We start from the raw sequence: 18,967 nt of genomic DNA on the forward strand, positions 1-18,967 counted from the left end.
ATTTTAAGCATCCAGAATTAAGTCAATTTATAAAATCCGTAATAAAAGAATGTGAAAATCCACTCAGACTGTCGTTCAAAATTTGTTTTTCATTACAGAAAGAAATGAGCAAATTCCCGCTGTTCCTGGAGGAAAATTCGAACGCAAAGCTACTCTATTACTGTCAACTTTAATTTAAATCTACCGGCATTTTTCGGGTCGAGAGATAAAGCACGAACATAATTGCATCCTTCTACACACCGCTTTGAAAACTCGTTTGTTGACAAATCACTTTAATTATAACATAATGTATATTGCTTTGCAAATAATTAAGCAATTAAAAAATATTATTGTAATATTTTGCAGTTTTTTTAAAGTAAGCCACATACTATCGCCATTTAAATAACCAAATATCCGCTTTAAAAGTTTTGCAATTCTCTTTGTGTTTTTAATGGTGCTTCTTTAAATCCGTCGTTCGCTTACTTAGGTCTTCTTAAGCCGGATAAATATGTATGAATGTTTCATTTTCTTTAAAAGCCCAAAGTTTTTCGATATTAAGCATGCACTTTTTACTTTTTTAAGACGGTAAAAAAGCTCCTCATCGCTTTATTCCAAAGAAAAAGCTCTTTTTGCGAAGCTAATAGCTGTTGAAGTTATTTTTCTGGCAAATAACGCCACAAAGGAAAACCTCACGCCTGCTGTTGGGGAAAACAGCAGTGTTTTTGCTTTTTAACAGAAGTGAACTACCTCAACTCGTCAGCCGCAGATTTGCTTTAGAGTTCTTTTAAGCGGACATTTTTCCATGTTTTCCATTTACTGGAGGTGGCATTTCACCAGGCTTAAATCGAGAAATTACTGCCGCGCCACAGCGAGTAGAGGTGTGAAAGAGATTAACCCTCGCTAAGCATGAATGGGGCTTTATTATAAAAAGTTTCATTAATTTTTTTTCTCTGATTTTTATGTAAATCGGTCTATTTTTTAATACAGTTGTATTAAATTCGTACAAAAGCACCAATAGAAATTGCATTTTTTGATTGCACCTTAATGTTCGTTTTATTAAATAAACAGACACTGCTAGTTAAATTTAAATATTTACAGCAGTAAAAACAACAAACTCAAGTTACTATCAGGAAAGCAGGGAAAATTTGACCCCACTCCGATCTCCTATAGCAACGAAAAATGTCAGGTGAATGTCGAAATTACGCAGCTGAGCTTAATGAAAATCCAAAGCCAATTACAGAGTTTCGGGCCTTTTGCTAAATTCGCTAAGGCAATTAATGAAAAGCTAATTAAATTTTTAACTCGGATACGTCTCGCTGAAATTTAAAAGGCCCTTTATGCCTCCCATAAATAAACAGGTAACCTGCTTAGGCAACTTTTGGAAATATGCGTCAAAGTTTAACCCTTAAAAGTGTTTCTAAATATGGGTATATATATCTTACAGTCATTAAAATGTAATCAAAATTTCCTTCGCTTTATACCTTGAGTGTTGGATTAAAAATTTTTAAATTTATGGTAATAATGTTCTAAATAAGTAGAAAATCCGATTTTTTTTTAAATTAAAGAGTAATTTATGAAGACATTTGGGTTCCAAATATTAATATTTTATATCACATGTAATTAATTGTTACCAATTAAAAGTATATTTGATTCTTTGATAATACGGGTCCTTTATTGGGTATTAAAAATTAACCACTAATAAAACTTCTTATAATAAATAAAAAGATAAATTTTAAATAAATAGTGTCTATATATATACGCGTCTAGCCTAGCGCTAATCAACTTAATTTTTAATTTTTTTTTATTTTTTAATGCATAGAGCACAACATGTTTTTATCTGTTAATTTAATTCCTTTTCTCAATTGACTAGTGATTTAATAAGTGAGATATTTGCGTTTTACTCATTTTGAAGAAGGGTTCAGGTACTTTGAAAAATGGCTTTGACCGTTAAATGTAGGGAATTGCAATAAATTTAAATAAAATTAAACAAATATTCATTTAAAGAGTTATAGTTTTCACCTATTTACTGAACCATACTTTCCAAATATGTTGATTAGCAGTATTTATCGAAAAGTTTTATCCATTTGGGAATTGAAACAAAATTTAAATTTTTCTTCATGAATAATTAAATTACATTGCCAATATTATGGAGGATTTCTTGTCTACGTAAATGTAATTTTTTTATACTTTACCCAAAACATATTTTAGCTTTTGATGCGAAATCTTTAAAGCTCATAATGTATGGGTCCTCGAATATCCCACCATATAATATACTTATAACTGTAATAATCGAGAAATATCTTCAGTTGCCTAGAAATGATCTCTCATTGCCTCCAGGCAGTTGATAACAAATTAAACTAGCTGTCATAAACGAGAAATAAGTTTCAGGCAGCTAAAAATTAACAGGGTTAGTATATACAAGAAAATGTCTTTAGATGCCTGGAAAAAATAGAAAATAACTTTAACTAAAAAAAATGAAGAATGAATGCCAGGCAATTCAGAAATTATTTTTTAATACGACATTTTTCCTTCAGAGTTTAATTTGCTATAGAGGCTTACAATATAAGGGCTTACAATATGCCCCTTTCCCTTTGATGTTTTAGTAGGTCATCTACTTTTCATTCGAATTTATCATCAAGTTCAAGAAGGGCATACCTCTTAAATATTAATACCAATCTGAATATGGCCCAAAATATATATTTTGTATATATGTATATATATTTATACAATATATATATTTGTGTACAATCTCCAAAACTGTCGGAAAAGAATCTTGCTCTAGTCTTAATAACATGTAGAAACTTTTTATGAGAGAAAAGAATAGAACTTTAAAGATTACAAATCAGGGAAGTCTTTATCTCCAAGAAAAATGCATGTAGGTCACTTAGGTAAATGTATTATGTATTTCGGCTGTGTAAACAGTCATCATCAGATACAGAACATTACAAAAAACATATACGTTCACAAAAATTTTTTTTTTTAAATCTATATATAGAACTTTTATAAATAGAACTTTATCTATAACTTAAAGATAACAAAATAAAAATTGAAAGCATAGCTCTGATATATTTATTAGATCTTCTACTTTGGTTCCCTTTTTACATTTGCCAAATATTGCATCGATATTGATAATATGCTATATGCCTTTAAGGTTCCGAAACATTTGTGTAAAGATAATATATCCTTAGTTCAAACCTTTTTGAAATATGTTGAGATGGTTCGAGCGGCTTAAACTATCAATACATATTAAATAAAAAGTGGTTTGATAATTCAAAATATAAATAACATTACAAATAAAACCATAAATTTATATTAAAATAACAAGCGAAAGTAATCTAGAATATCTGGATAAATAAAAAAAACCTATAGATGAAGAAAAATTAACAGTCAGTGACGATTATGATATTCCATTTATGTAGATTCCGTAATTTAGCCTAAGCATAAGAAAAACATTTATATTAAAAAAATATTATAAATTAACTTGCTTATTAAATAAAGAATGATACTTGTGTACTTAATCCTAAACTCTACTATTTTGTACGATAATATAGTCATATTTTCTAAGACCCAAAAACCGGTCTGAAGCATATTTTCTATCTTTTAATGCGCCATTCTTCTGTACTATAAAGAAAATTTACATTAAAAAATCTTGATTTTTTTTAATGCCTAAAGTGTGTTAATTTGTATCTGTATATTAGCAGTATTAGCAATAGAAGACCATTACATTCTTCACAAAGAATGTTGATGTAACTAATAACTTTTTTTCCGTACGTTCCTTTGTGCGGATTTTCTTCTAGATACTAAAGACTATATTGCATTGCTACATTTTCTGAAATTTAAAACTTATAGGCGTTTATTAAAAAATCCATACTAGTTCTATCTCGCATTTCAGAATAGGAAGTATTTTTATATCTATTGCTTTGCCGTGAGATCAAAGTAGGGTATTTGATTACTGGTTAATTTCTCTGCCTTCTATTCTTTAGCTATTCTTCATTTAAAATATTGTTATAATCATATGATCTATAACTGGTATGCCAACTTAGCGATTTTTTTCGTTTTAAACCTCATATTTACACTATATGTTCAGCAAATCATTATGGAATAATTCTCAATCTATGAGTAAAAGTTAAACAAAAAAATAGAACAATTGTTATTTTCAGAATGCGATGCGATCTATATTCGACCTGATGCTGACATTTTGACACATAAATAAGAGATTGACAAAGATAATAATTTACGAGATTCCTTTTACGCAAGTGTAAAGTGAGTACTTTACGCAAGGTAGTAGAAAAAGGTTTTTTTGCCACAGGGACCATTCGTGAACATCGAACCAGTCGTGGTGCAGCTGATAAGTCGAATATTTCCATAGTGCTTTGGAGTGACAATTTAGTTGTAACGGTCGTCAGTAATAAAATATAGAATCTAAGCAAAAAAAAACTTTATAATAGAAAAGAAAAAGCAGATACATTTGTTTAACACCCTTATGCAATATCTGAAAACAAATTTATGGGTGGGATAGATGTACACGACAATGGCATTGCAAGCTATAGGTATTAAATTTTGGGAAAGAAATGGTGGTGCTCGATATTTTACAATGCATTGGATAGCTTGGTGGTAAATTTATAATTTAGTAGATGAGGACAAAAAGTCCTAAATAGATTTCAAATTATATACAGGGTGTACCGTATCGTTATGTTCAAATTTTGGGGCATAAAGCACGCTTCATTTTAAGTAAAAAAACGCAAAATTCGTAGGTCCCTTTTTACTTGTTTCAAAGTTACACGCCCATGAATATTATTAGAGCCTAAAAATTAATTTGTTAAGTAAGTAAAAAAAAGATTACTTGATAGATAATATTTTCAAATTGTCCACCTCCTTAATGAATGCAGGCTTGTGCCCGTAAGCCAACAGATGACGTAGTTATCCGTATTTAACCCCTATTTTGTCTTATTTGTTGAGCAGGTTGCTGAATACGGTCCAATAACTCTTCCCTTGTATTCGAAACTTGCGCATAGAACAAACGTTTCATCTACCCCCATAAATAAAAATCAAGGGGATTGTGATCGGGTGATCTAGATAGCCAGGCAATAGGACTACCTCGACCAATCCATCTTGGATAGTTGGCTGTAATCCAAATTCGGACAGCAATTTCGAAATCCGGTGGAGCCCCATCCATTTAGAACCACATGTGTAGACGAATATTCAGTGAGACATCCTCCAAAAGTCCTCGCAGTTCTTTCATAAGAAACTGACGGTAACTATCCACATTCAACCTTGCATGAAAGCAGAACAGGACCAATCAATAAGTCATCGATTAAAGAAGCGCAAATGTTACCAAAAAATTCATGTTGAAAATTACAAGGACGTACAGCCTTGGGATTTTCTAATTTCCACCTATGTAGGTGATTTCTCAGATTTGTAATACCACGCCTTGTAAACGTCGCTTCATCTGTCCATAAGACTATTCTGCAGAAATGAAAATTAAGACAGGACTGTCTTAATATCCAGTTAGAATAAACTAGACGAGGCTAGTGATCGTCCTCAAGCAAACTTTGTACCTTATGATAATGATACAGATGTAAGCCTTTTTTAGCCACGTTTTAAAATTCGCCAAACAGTCATTCGCGATACTCCGACTTGTGTAGAGATTCGACGTACACTGATAGTTGGATCTCTTGCAACAGTATCTAATACTCGTTGATCCAAGTCTGCTGGCAAGTTCACTCTCCGATCGAAATAATAATCACGCAGTTCGCATTCCCGAAATTGTCTGTGTACTTACTCAGAAATGTTCTGTAATGATAAATGCGCCTATTTGGAAACCAATGTTCATATTCGATAACTGCTTGATGGCCATTGCCGTTACAGTAGCCATATACAAAATGCATATCTGCGTACCCTTGAAAAGACAATCGGTAGGCCATTTTGATAAAGATACCGTCACTCACTAAAAAACCAGGAATAACTGCCTTGTTTATCATAAAACGATTTCGTTGGTATTTATTGTGATCTCGAAAAAAAATTTAGAAGTTTTTATTTTCTTTAGGAATTTATTTTTAGTATTACCCTCTGATAACATTTCATTGAAACAAATGAAAATGGATCTACAAGTTTTTTTTACGTTTTTTTTACTTAAAATGAAGCATACTATGCCTCTAAAATTTGAACATAATGATATGCGATACCTTCTATAGATCTACGTATTCTAAAAGCTGATATTAGGATACCTCTAAGAAACGTTGGTAATGATATCGATGAATTGAGGTTTGATAATCGTTTCTCATACTCAAAATTTACGGCGCAGATGTAGAATATGTCATAGTCATACACTCTACATCTGTACTGAGTGTAATTTTATTTGTGTACTAATTGTTTTGTACAGTATTATCAAAATTTAGGAATATTTTAGTTTTTTATAGAAGCACATCTAGTAAACAATAGCTTTAGACTAGATCAAAACAAAGAATTAGGTTAAATTTTAAAAAAGTTTATATTTGTCTACTTAATGAAAATTCTCTTTTGACTATTCTATAGAAAAAGAAGCTTCCTATTTGGATTAATAAAGATTCCTGTATTTAGTGCATTATTCTTCTGAATCAGTTACATATATTTTTTGTAACGTTTGAAGAAATCTAATTTAAAGTCTGCATTACATACAAATCTTTCTCTTTCTCTTTTTAATCCTCAGAGATCGGGTGATACAATATTATTCATACATTTATCTTGTAATCTTCACCTGTTATAATAAATAAATGTATGAATAGCCAAACAGCAATTATTTCACTATGAATTAAAGTAAAGTTATAAACCTTTTTTGCATTTGTTTAAGCAGTCATCATGAAACATTTCACTTCTATAGAATTAAGTATAAATTAAAAATATAAAAAATACATAAATATTAACCTCAAAAATATAAAGACACCTATATTTTTTACGAGGGTATATTTTTTCCTTTAACACCAGGTGTTTTTCGCCTTAAGCCGTTTTTATTAAATCTCATAAAGAAAAACATTTAATACGACAACTTTACTCCTGAATACAGTTCTAAATTGGCTATTATCCATAGCGCGACAGGAGTAAGTATCAATTCCGCGTTATATACTGGTTTAATTTTACAGGATTTTTCATAACAAGTCAATAACACTTGAGCTAATATAAAAGTAAAGGGGTGGTCGTAGATAATTCAATTATGGTAAACGGAGATATTGTAATTAAATGTTTTTTTAAATAATAAAAAGTATTTTTTTATCATTTCAGGTTGTGCATTCGTGAAATTTAGTTCACATCAAGAAGCTCAGGCGGCAATTAATACCCTTCATGGTAGTCAGACTATGCCTGTAAGTATTTTTTTTCTATACACGATATAATGTAGAATTGCAGTATCTCACGACTGTTAATCTAGAAAGTGATTAACACATAGTATTTTTGGTATTGCTTTTAAAAATGTAATTTAGCTTGGTAATGTATGAATAGGGATCAAAAAATTGTATACATGGCTAAGAAATGTCTTATCTTTAACTTCTAATAAACATTTGCTTTTAATATAACTAACGTAAAATGTTGCTCAAGTTATAAGTGCATTATGCAGAAAATCTTAAAATTACATTTATTTTTAATGTAATGCTATGTAACAATAATATTACGTTCGCTTATTACTATGCTGAGGATTAAATTTTACTATCTTATTCCGGCGCAGCAAAACTAAAGGATAAGTAAACCCTCTAAGCAAACAAAATGTCCGAAGCGAACGGTCATAATGATAGAATATACACAATTTGCATAATACGTTCGTCTCTCGAACCGAAGCCATATGAACAGATTCCCAGTTGAGATACGCTTGGGACCTTGGCTAGAAGGGTTATGCAAAAATTTGATTATACTGAATAATTGAGTTAGAAGCAATAGCCCTTTTTTAATGCCAAGATTGTTTTTGTGTTTACAAAATTTATAAATTTATTACTATTAGGTATCAGGTTTTTGTTGTTTTTTTTAATCTCTAAGCCAAATGTTTTGCTTTTGATGTTTTTAGAAGTTATACTAGTTTCTAACTGTAATATTCTGTATCTCTTAAAACAGCCACATTTCTAAGAAAACGAGGTGCTTGTGAAGTCTATGTAGTTTTCCAATAACTGGGTATATCGTGGTCAAATAAGAGCTAAAAGCGCAGAGAAAGATGCATTTCCAAAGTTTAAATTGAGAAATTTAAATATTTTTAATGATTTAATGTTTTATTCGGAAAAGTATAAATTCGAAATTTATTTAAATATATATAAATGCTTAAAATGTCTGGAATTTCTACATGCTGTAGATTCTGACATTGTATTATATTATGAACATGACACACATTACATTACTAGAATTTTGTAGAAGCATTTAGTTAATTTTTAGTTGTTTCCGAAGTCGAGTATTTATCGTTTATGGTTAGTGCTCGACCACTATTTATACCACAGTAATGTGAAAAAAAACCCTGAATTCTATTTTACCATACTGATTTTTATTTTACCATGAACTTTTGATTCAGAATAAAGGAACTAAGATCCATGAAACAAATTGATTATAGGTTTTGCATACTAACGATTTATTTAAATGCAGTGAAAATTATAATAATCCCTGCCATACCTAAATCTATACTGATTTTTTTTAGTGCATCATGATAAACTAGAGCAGAATTTGCGTTTTATATTCCTGGAAATCTTTGTTAACAATAAGATCTCATATTGATCAATATACAGGATACATTACTTTAAAATTTAAAAGAAGAAATGCAATGGACACAATAATAAACCTGCACTTTCTTTGCTTTAATTGTTTTTTATGTTAATCCCTGTTTCTGATGTCGGTAATTTATTAAAGTTATTGTTTTTAAACTAAGGCAGTAAATTTAAAATTTTAATTAATTGAGATATATTTGCAGAATCTAAAAGTAACTGGTAATATAAATGTTTTGAAGCTAAAATGTATTTATAGGAAATTATTTATATTTTAAAATTCTTCAGATTTTTAAAGCGTCAATTTTCTTTAAATTTAATTTCGTTCAGTTTCTCCTTGATAACGTTTCGTTTATTTTCCACTGAATGAAAATTCCTTAAAATATTGCCGAAGACATCGTAAATTTTGAAATGAAAAATTGCCAAGATAAGCTCGAACATAAAAAATTCATATTGTTCGTTGTATTTTCTATTGATTTTATTTTGTGTTTTCGTTTTCTCTTTATCTCTGTTTCAAGAATTTGTATACTTTTATCAAAAAATTTAATTGACTAGAGTTTTAGAAGTTTCTGAAGATTTAACACACTATTTTGAATGCTGCAAAATCTTCCTTTTCTATTGCGTGTTATTCAGTTTGTTTTTTTATTCGCCTGATTTTTATTTTGTTCTTTGTAGAGTCCTCATAATTTAATATGAACCTCTGCAGCTATAGATCTGGTTGTGTCAAGTTCTATCTTCTTAAAAGTTTCTATTTGCTGCTTTAAAACTTGGTACAACTGGTACTATAACTTAAAGAGAAATAAACAGGAGATAATTTAATTTGAAATATAATAAATTCTCTGATTTTTTGACTATACAATTATATTTCTTTATATCTCTTCAGATGATGAGCTGTAGAGATAGACCTAAAATTTAGAATTTTTCACGCTTTCTAATCTAATATGAAGAATCTATAAAATTGGATATGGATATAACCACCGCCAGACTTAATTTATTTTGGTCAGCTGTCAAGGAAGCTGGCAAACAATTTAAATATCAGGTGGCGACATAGTTGTGATATGTAAAAATTAGATGTTTTATGTCTGGTGGCGACTATACTAGAAGTTTGGTTTATAATATTCAGTTGTAAAAAATCTAAATAAGTCTTTTAGAGATAAAAGTTTAAAAAACTAAAAAAGTATATTTATGAAAAAAAAGTAATTTATGTAAGCTAGTAATAAACTGGTGATAAGGTCATAATATAAAAATGTCTGTGAAAAATATAACATTTTCAAAAAGTTTTTTTCTGGTAATATTATTATTGTCAATTGGAGAATATAACTTGAAAACCCATAATTAAAACATTAAAGATCATAGTATTACAGCTTCTTACTTATTAGTAATTAAAACGTTCATAACACTTAACTAAATATTAAAATTTTACCACATACTAACATCTGAAATATAATAATTACTGCATTTCGATAGCGGGTCGTTGTATCCTATGCAGGATTTCTTTTTAATATTATCTCTAGAATAAATAAACGTACAAAATAGCTAAAGCATTAGTATAAAAAAAGACGGCAAATGTGTCCACGTATTTAATTGTAAAAACTGAGAATATTTTTTGAACACCTCTATTTTGTTCTTTTTTCTTTCTACTTGTTAGGGTAGCTTTTGTGTAAACGTGTCTTTGTTGGTGCTTAAAGTCATTTTAATTCCAAATTTCTAATTACCATTTATATTGTACATAGTTTTAGTCTAATTTAGTTTTATCTGCTTTAACTGACTTCAAACCCTCTTTAAAAAGAAATTGGGGTTCAATGTTCGATCCAATCGAGAAACTTAATTGTAAGGGTTTTTATAGGCATCTGACAGAATTGCAGTTGATCAGTCCTAATATATTTAAAAGCTTTATGGAAATGTGGTTATATATTATTGCCCTAATGTTTTTAAGTTTTGTTATTCAATTGTACGAGGGTTACTATTTATATTTTAATTCTGATAATGTAAGATTAGTAGCTTTATTGTCTTTCTAAGTATGATTCTCGATAATGATAAATACACATTTACGAGTGCTCGAACCAATTTTCTTAAGACTTTTTTACTCTGATTTGGATATCTCCAAAACATTATTTTTGACTGCATCATTCGTGTTTGTATTCGTGAAATAAAAAGAGTCAAATAAACAAGGTTTTCATGATGAAGAATAATCCTTTGTTGTAGCCTGTTCTTCCATATTTTACTAAACTTCTGTAAACAAATATTACTGTTCCATTCACTGGTATCCGCTACTCTATAAAGTAGTAGTTATGGCTGTTACTTATTCAGTTAAGATTAAAAATCAGGATCTAGCAAGAAAACATTTTATCACAGCCGTATGTTTATATAATATCTTATTGATGATCATCATAATAATCTTCAAAGATACCTCAATTTTATCTGATGATCTTTATTTAATAGTTCTTGCACAGCATCCAAGATCATTTAGGAGTACTTGCAACACTAAGTTACTATGGCTTAAATTCTAAATAGTAACCCTCATAAATCTAATATTAAAAAGGAAAATGCAAAAACTTTTAATTTTATACCATTTTCTCAAGCTGTTCGGTACAAATGTTAAATGATCATCGAAAATAAAATAAATTTATTACGAATCACACCGTCAAGTTTATAGCCTATTTTATGGATATCCTATAAATTTATATCCAAGCTGAAAAAAACAGTAACGTCGATTGTCAATTTATGAAAAAACAAACTTTTACCTGCCTATCAAAACATATAGAATAGGTTTGTTGGCCAAGAAGCTTAAATTTTTTTAATCTTTTATATAGACTTTTATTTAAATATTGTTGGAAAAACTTTATTGAAATTCCTATTATAAGGCCGATATTTATGAAAAACTCTGTACTTAACGTTCAACTTTCATCTTAATAAAGTCTAATAATAACTTAACCGTACCTAAATTTGAAGAAAATTTCTTATATAAGTGAAAGGGAGCGTAAGTAATTTTCAGGTTGATGTGCCTTTGTTACCTTGTTTAAAGTTATGGAAGCGTTTTGAAGATCCTAAAGTACTGAATAAGTTTAAGAAGGATGTTCGCGTTCCCAGGCTGGATGCTTGTACTTATATTAAGCTTTTCATTTGTACGAACGTAATATTTAGTAACTTTAACGTTTTTTATTAACCTTTATTATTGGTAAGTTTTAAAAAGATTTATGTGAAAAAAGGTCTTATTTATTATAGGATTTTTGAGAGAAATTTATTTTTAGTTAACATTTTTAGATTTATAAAATTAAGGGGTCAATTAAATTTTATATACACAAACAAAGATAATATAATAAATGAAGACCAGACTTTCCAAAAAGTTCAATGTATAAAATTTGGTGCTAAAGTACATTTTACCATTTTTGTACTAAATCGCAGATTATAATAGTATCTGGATATTTCACTTGGACTTTCAAAAGTCCACCTAAGTCAAGCAAAAAAATAATGTTAGCTTTTGTCAATAACATGCATTGTCTGTTTAAATTCCAAAATAGGTTACACGTTTATGGTGTTATACTAGCTTTAAAGAAGTGTTTTTTTAAAGGAGCTTTTAACTTTGAAAATAATGATGGAGGATAAAGGGAAGCTTATTGGTGACTTATTTTATGATTACTTAATATATGTTACATTTTCATTAGTTTTTTGGGTTTTCTCATTTTTGTGACTAAACGTATTTTGAAAGTTTGCTTTTTTAAACTTAAAATATTAATAAAAAATATTAATCATGTATTGAGTAAATGATAAACAACGTAAAAAAACATTAAGGTTTAATTAAATAAAAAATAAACAAAATTACTCTACAACATTTATTTTTCTAAGGCGATGGCTACCACTATTAAACTTAAAAAACATATTTTATCTTAAAAGTTTTTATAATTGTTATGTGTTTTCTCTTTTTATAATAAAAACTGATTACACACTAATAAGGTCTAGGATATAAAATACACCTTTATTTGATATAAGTACAATCTATATTTAATTGCCAGAAAATATAATTTAAAAAAAAATAACTTATTTTAGAAAACTTTAGCAGAAACTCCCGCGCCTTGGACCTGTACTCTCAGTAAAACTGTTTAGCTACCATTATCAGAATTAGCATCTCAATTAAAGTCCTGATCAGCCTAATAAACTATGTCAGCCTCAGATAGTTTATCTCTAATTACTTCACCACTTTGCGATGCACTGCCCGCTCTTGGATCTGTTCTTTAGTTAAAGTCAGGTCAAGTTTCTTACTCAAATCTATGATCGCTTTTAGTTTATTTTAACTTCATGATTTATCTAGCTAACCTGACTAGTAGAATTTTGTTTTCTTCACCACTATCGAAAGTAATGTCTTTATTTATTATTTCTAATAAATAAATCTAGAAGATTAGACATATTCTTATATAAATAAAATATTTACATGTTGGGAAAAACTATGTATGAAGAAGCCTTAAAAATTGTGTTAGATGCGTAGAGGTAAACAGTTCAGTACAACTACTTGCCTTTTGCAGTGTAAAACTTATTAATGATATAAGATATAATAAGAATTTTGAACTTTACGAAAGAATTTGATACACTTGATTTGATAATAAATGATCTAAAAACCCCGAATGTAGAATATTGCACTATTTGCGTTTTGCAGATTATATATTATATAGATTTTATTTATTTACTAAACGGTTTAAAATGATATTCTACTCATAGATTTCACTATGTTGGAATTAAATGTCAATACTTAATATCAAAAATAAACTATGTGCCTTTAAATACTAAACTATTTACTAGATTCTTATTTTCTTCCTTGTAGGTGTTTGATATATAAAAACAACATTGACTTATACGAAACTTTAACAGTACGCTGATGTTTCACACCTATATACATCGTTTTGTTTCAATTACTTACCCCTTTCCCGAAGAAAATTTAATAATGATCTAAATACCATTTTTGAAAATGCAGAAAATCATTATATATAATAAAGTAGAATCCAATAAAATTCAACCCGAGGCAGCGAGGAATAACTATAATTTAAAGATGCAAAATATACAAAACCAGCAGCTGAAAAAGCTAAGAATTTAGAAATGGTTTTTGATAGCAGTTTAATCTTCTTACCCTTTACAAATAGAAAAATAATTATGGCTTATATACATCTAAGGGGTCTATAAGTGATTCGACCTTTATCCCTGTTAATAATGTTTTTTTGATTTTTGAATATTGCTAAACTTGTATGCATCTAATTTTCTATTGTTATTAACTGGTTCAAATTAATTTTAAGTTATCTATCCCTACAAAGCAACCAGTATTTAAAACATGTTCAGCCACACTTGACTTTTCAACTATTCCATATTTCATATGAGCTACATGTTCTTTAAATCAGGCATTAATTGATCTTCTAGATTGTCGTATGTACTTTTTATCACAATCGTTGCAAATAATCTCATAGATCTCAGATTTTCCATTGGTCATTATTTTATCTTTTGGATTTCCTAAAAGATTTCGTAACTTGACCGAACTTCGATAGACCATTCTTAGACCTAAGTCTTTAAAAACCCTATCAAAGCCTCTCGTCAAGATAGGATCATATGGTATTGCAACAAAAGTTTACTTATTTTTATCTTTTTAAAATGTGGTAGAGTTTTTAAGATTAACTTTAAACCTATGTTTTCTAATCAGCTTATCAATAATCTCATCGTCATAACCATTCACCTTAGCAATTGTTTTAATTGTTGTTTTTTTCTTATTAAATCTGCTATTATTTAGAGGAAATGAGACCAAACGATGTACCAAGAAATGCATGCTAGCCATTTTATGTTAAAAACAATGATTAGAGTCACTAGTTATGTATCTAAAAGTATTTGTTTCTTTTATTAAATATCAAATTCTAACTTATTATTATTTTTGATGACAAAAGTATCTAAGAATGGAAGTTGCTTATTTGTTTCTTGTTCGAAGGGAAATTTAATAGATGGAAAACAGTTATTGAGTTGTTCTACAAAAGTATTAATATTGCATTTCCTCTTGTCGAACACGGCCAACATCATCAACATATCTTAACCAAACTCGTGGAAGGTATTGGAATGTCTTTTTTGCATTTAACTTAAAATGGTTTATAAAGAGCTCTGCTAGGAAGAGAGGCAATTAGTTGTTCGTAGTATGAGTTATTATTGAAACCATTACTTTCCAGAACTTCCAATCAGATATTCCAAAGTTTATGGTATAGGAATGCTTGGGAACAAAGAAGATTCATCCAAAGAAACAAGAATTTCAATTTCACTTAGAATTAATTTATTGACTTTTGAAATAAACTATTGGCTGTTTTTGACTGAAAAACATTCATAAGGTAATTTTAATGTCTCAAACTGCTTTACTAAAAACTTTGTAATGTTGTAAGTTGGAGATCCTATAGTGGAGGCAATCGGAATTTCATACAGATGTCGCATTACGCTTTTTCTGAAACTTGACTTATTTAATCAAAACTGTGCAACCACCGTATTTGGAAAAGCTTTTTAATATTTATGGTCAGTCCAACAATACTAGATATATCCATCACATTGTAAAATAAACCAACATCGTAAAGTTGCATTTCAATGATCTTTCAGTTTTGTGGTCATTTAGATGTGGAATAATTTACCCGATTGTGTAGGAAATTACTCTTTCTCTTAACCTACCTAATATATCAACTAACACTATATATCTATTAAATCATAATACGTATTTAAAATGTCTTGATAAGTGTATTAGTACTTAAATCTTTTTCACTCATTCTTACATCAATTTTTCTCACAACTACTCCTGTTAACTTGACTTGAGGGTTAAACTTCATTTGTTTGTATTGCCCTATATATTTCTAAAGAAATGTAATTAATGTTACTCTTACTCTGTGAATTGGAAATTTGTTTCCATAGAGATGTTTTGACATTTCTTACTAGTGTTTAACATGCGGGTATCTCTTTCTATTAAGATTTTGTAAGTAATTCTCTAAGTGTTAGAGTGAAAACAAACTAAAATAAAATTTGGGATATTTAGTTTTTTGTTATTTAACAATTAATTTTTAATTGCACCTGCTGTCATTATCTAGATAAAAAAAACAACTTCTTTGATAATTTTAAGTGACCGCTTATTATGCGGTGACCTCTTTAAGAATCATTTAGCAGGGAATCCAGGGGCATAATCTGTGACTAAATTTCGATCTCACCTTAAACTCTATAGTTTTGCGTCCTTCTGATGGAAGATACTCTTCATAGAACCATTCACGTAGAAAATAATTCTGTTTACTTAAGCTTTGTTGGTCTTTATGCGAAACAAGAAGTTATATATTTCTTCAAACCCCTGATTTTCTAATTAATCAATTTAATTTGTAATGACAAGAAGCTTTGTAACAGTTCTTTCTCTACTTTTTGTTGTGGATCAGATTTTTTCCTCTCTCGTTTTATTTGAAAAAAAAATAAGTGAGCTGAAAAACTAAGCTTTTTGACGTACATTTACAGGAATAATATAAGTTGTATTTCTTTGTTATAATCCTTAATAGACAATTCTCTTTAAGTGGGAATAAAGAGGCAATAATAAAATATAGGTTTTGTTTCTGACTGGCAACTAAATAGTAAAACATATTTGACGTTTTCACTTTTTTCTAGTTTAAAGATATACAGTGCTTTCATTTCAAAACGATCCACCCTTAATAACTTTCTTAAAAAAAAAAAAAACACGTCAAATTAGATATGCAGGGGGACGTTTAATTATGCATTTACTGAAGTTCTGTCAATCACCTCCTCACCTCCACCTAACCTCACTTTATTATGTCAAATGAGAACCCTCATCGCGTGCTACATCATAGTAAGCAGCGTAAAATTCTCTATTCAACGGTAGCAAAAAAAATGAAATCGTTAAATGTGTAAGCAAGTAGTTAGCGAAAATCTCTAGAAATAATGAATATTTTATTTACGCCAAACTTTGGTATGTCAAATGGCTACCCCATGGTGTGATACATTATTTTAAAGGGCCTTCATTATGCTATCAATGGTTGTAAAAAAAAAATAAAATTAAGTGACCAAGAAGCAATTAAAGTGTAAATTAGTAGGGTAGAAAAACAAATTTAATTAGTTTAACAAATTTATTTTATTAAATGTTCAAAATGCGCGCCGTTATTACCAAGACAATTAAAAAGCCTATTTTCAAACTTCTTACGAACATTGGCAAGGGTCTGCCCGCTAATTTCTCTGCATTCTTGAAATATTCTATTTTTTAAATTCTTAATACTCTCAGGTGGGGTTTTATAAACTTTACTTTTTAAGTAGCCCCAAAGAAAAAAGTCTAGTGGGGTTAGGTCCGGAGACCACGCAGGCCATTCGTATGCACCACGTCTGCCAATCCACTTTTCTCGAAAATTTTCATCAAGCCACTCTCGAACTACTAAAGTGTAGTGCGCGGGAGCTCCAACCTGCTGAAAATGTATATTATTTTCATTCAATAATATAGTACCATGTTGATCTACTTGATTTTCCATAGATTGGATAATGGAAGGGTATATTGCATTTTCTAAAAGGTTTAAATAAATTTCGCCAGTCAAATTTTCTTCCAAAAAAAATGGCCCGATTATTTCATTCCCATAAATTCCTTTCTAAACATTAATTTTTTGGGGATATTGAGTATGGCCTTCCCGAAAAACATGCGGATTTTTATTATCCCAGTATCTACACTAATGTCTGTTCACCAGACCATTTAAAAAAAAGCAAATGTTCTTCAATAAATGGGGATCGTCGTCAATTCGCTGGCACATCACTTCACAAAATTGAATTCTCCTATCAAAATCATCTTCTCCGAGTTCATGAAGAATATGAATTTTATAAGGAAAGAACTTATATTTTTTTAAAACTTTATGTACGGAACCAGTGGAAATATTTGTTAGTTTTGCGGCCTTTGGTATAGACAAAGTTGGATCCATAGCAAATTTTCCTAGTACTTCAACTTGGCATGCTTCATCGATAACTCTATTTTCATATTTTTCTTATTGCAAATCGATCCCGTCTCTTCAAATTTTCGTATCAATTCTAATACGTATTTATGGCTCACGTTTTTATCTTGATACCTTTCATTAAATGCTCTCGCGGTTCTGCGAGCACACCGATCTTGAGCTCCATATTAAGTTTTGATCGTTTGAAATGAAAGCACTGTATTTTTTAGTTAGCTATTCCTCATTTGCCTTATTGTTCTAGTTTTCTTATTATTTTTATTTTTATTACATTTTATTCTTTTTTGTTTTATTTGTTAGTTCATATGATTATTTCTGTTTACTATCCCGTTGCCTTTGTATTTTTTACTTTAATTTATTCCAAGATTTTTAGGCTCGCATATGATATTAATACCATAGGCTTTTTTGTGAATGACTTTAATTACTGGTTTTGACTTGTTGATAAGTACTGAGAATAATTACTTTTATTTCAAATTAGAATTAATATGCAATGTATAATTAAATTACTGTTGTTACCCTAGGTAACTTAATAATAACTTTTGTACTGTGACAATTTTTAACCAAGACACTTTTAATAACCTCGTAGACTTGCGACATAGCGTATATAAAGTCAGGGGTCTTATATACGTTATATCCTTTTAATTGACGATAAAACTGAAATCCCTGTAAAGGCATCTTCGACTAAAAATTTTATGAACACACCAACTATCACTGACTTAGTATGACCGTGAGGTTCAGTCTGCATCAGTTAGTTTCCAATATATATTTCGATTCCAGGTTAAAAAAAAAATTAAAATTAAATAAAATTAATAAATCATATGTATTTTAGTATACGTAATAGTATTTGAGTTTTTTATTACCTATTGCATTATTGCGTTATAGAAGGTAAACCAGAAAAACCATCACCTTCTTAATCTATTTAAAAAACTTATTTAAAATGAAAATTGCTTCGTGGCATTCTGACTGAAAACGGAAATAGCAAAATAAGGGCCCAATTTGATTTAAATCGCTTCCAATATAGCTGATTGAAAATCTCGGCTTTAGGTATTATCTGTTAAAATGCTATTTTAGATTCAAAAAGATATTTTATTTTAAATATTATCATTAGTTAAAAGGTCTTTATTAGTAAGCATTTACTGTTCAAAATAAAACGTTGTATATTTTATTACTTCCTTTAGAAAAAAAAATAAACGAAAGGTAATAGAACATGATAATAATTACTTTACATTTACTTAGCTTAAAGCTTATTAAATTATTAGGGGCTTAAAGAAAATCAAACTCATTTTTTTTTAGTTTTATGCATAT

At 29.2% G+C, this 18,967-nt stretch overlaps 1 protein-coding gene across 16 annotated transcripts in view; it reads left to right on the forward strand.

Annotated features, from left to right (window-relative positions):
- LOC126743099 (CUGBP Elav-like family member 4) overlaps positions 1-18,967 on the forward strand; it is an 885,098-nt gene that overhangs the window by 796,579 nt on the left and 69,552 nt on the right. For all 16 annotated transcript variants that reach the window (XM_050450048.1, XM_050450052.1, XM_050450047.1 and 13 more), the window contains one exon: positions 7,237-7,316. In XM_050450048.1, the coding sequence (XP_050306005.1) occupies positions 7,237-7,316 (80 nt within the window). The remainder of the gene's footprint in view (positions 1-7,236; positions 7,317-18,967) is intronic.

The sequence above is a fragment of the Anthonomus grandis genome, chromosome 12 (assembly GCF_022605725.1).
Source record: "Anthonomus grandis grandis chromosome 12, icAntGran1.3, whole genome shotgun sequence".
Lineage (NCBI taxonomy): Eukaryota > Metazoa > Arthropoda > Insecta > Coleoptera > Curculionidae > Anthonomus > Anthonomus grandis.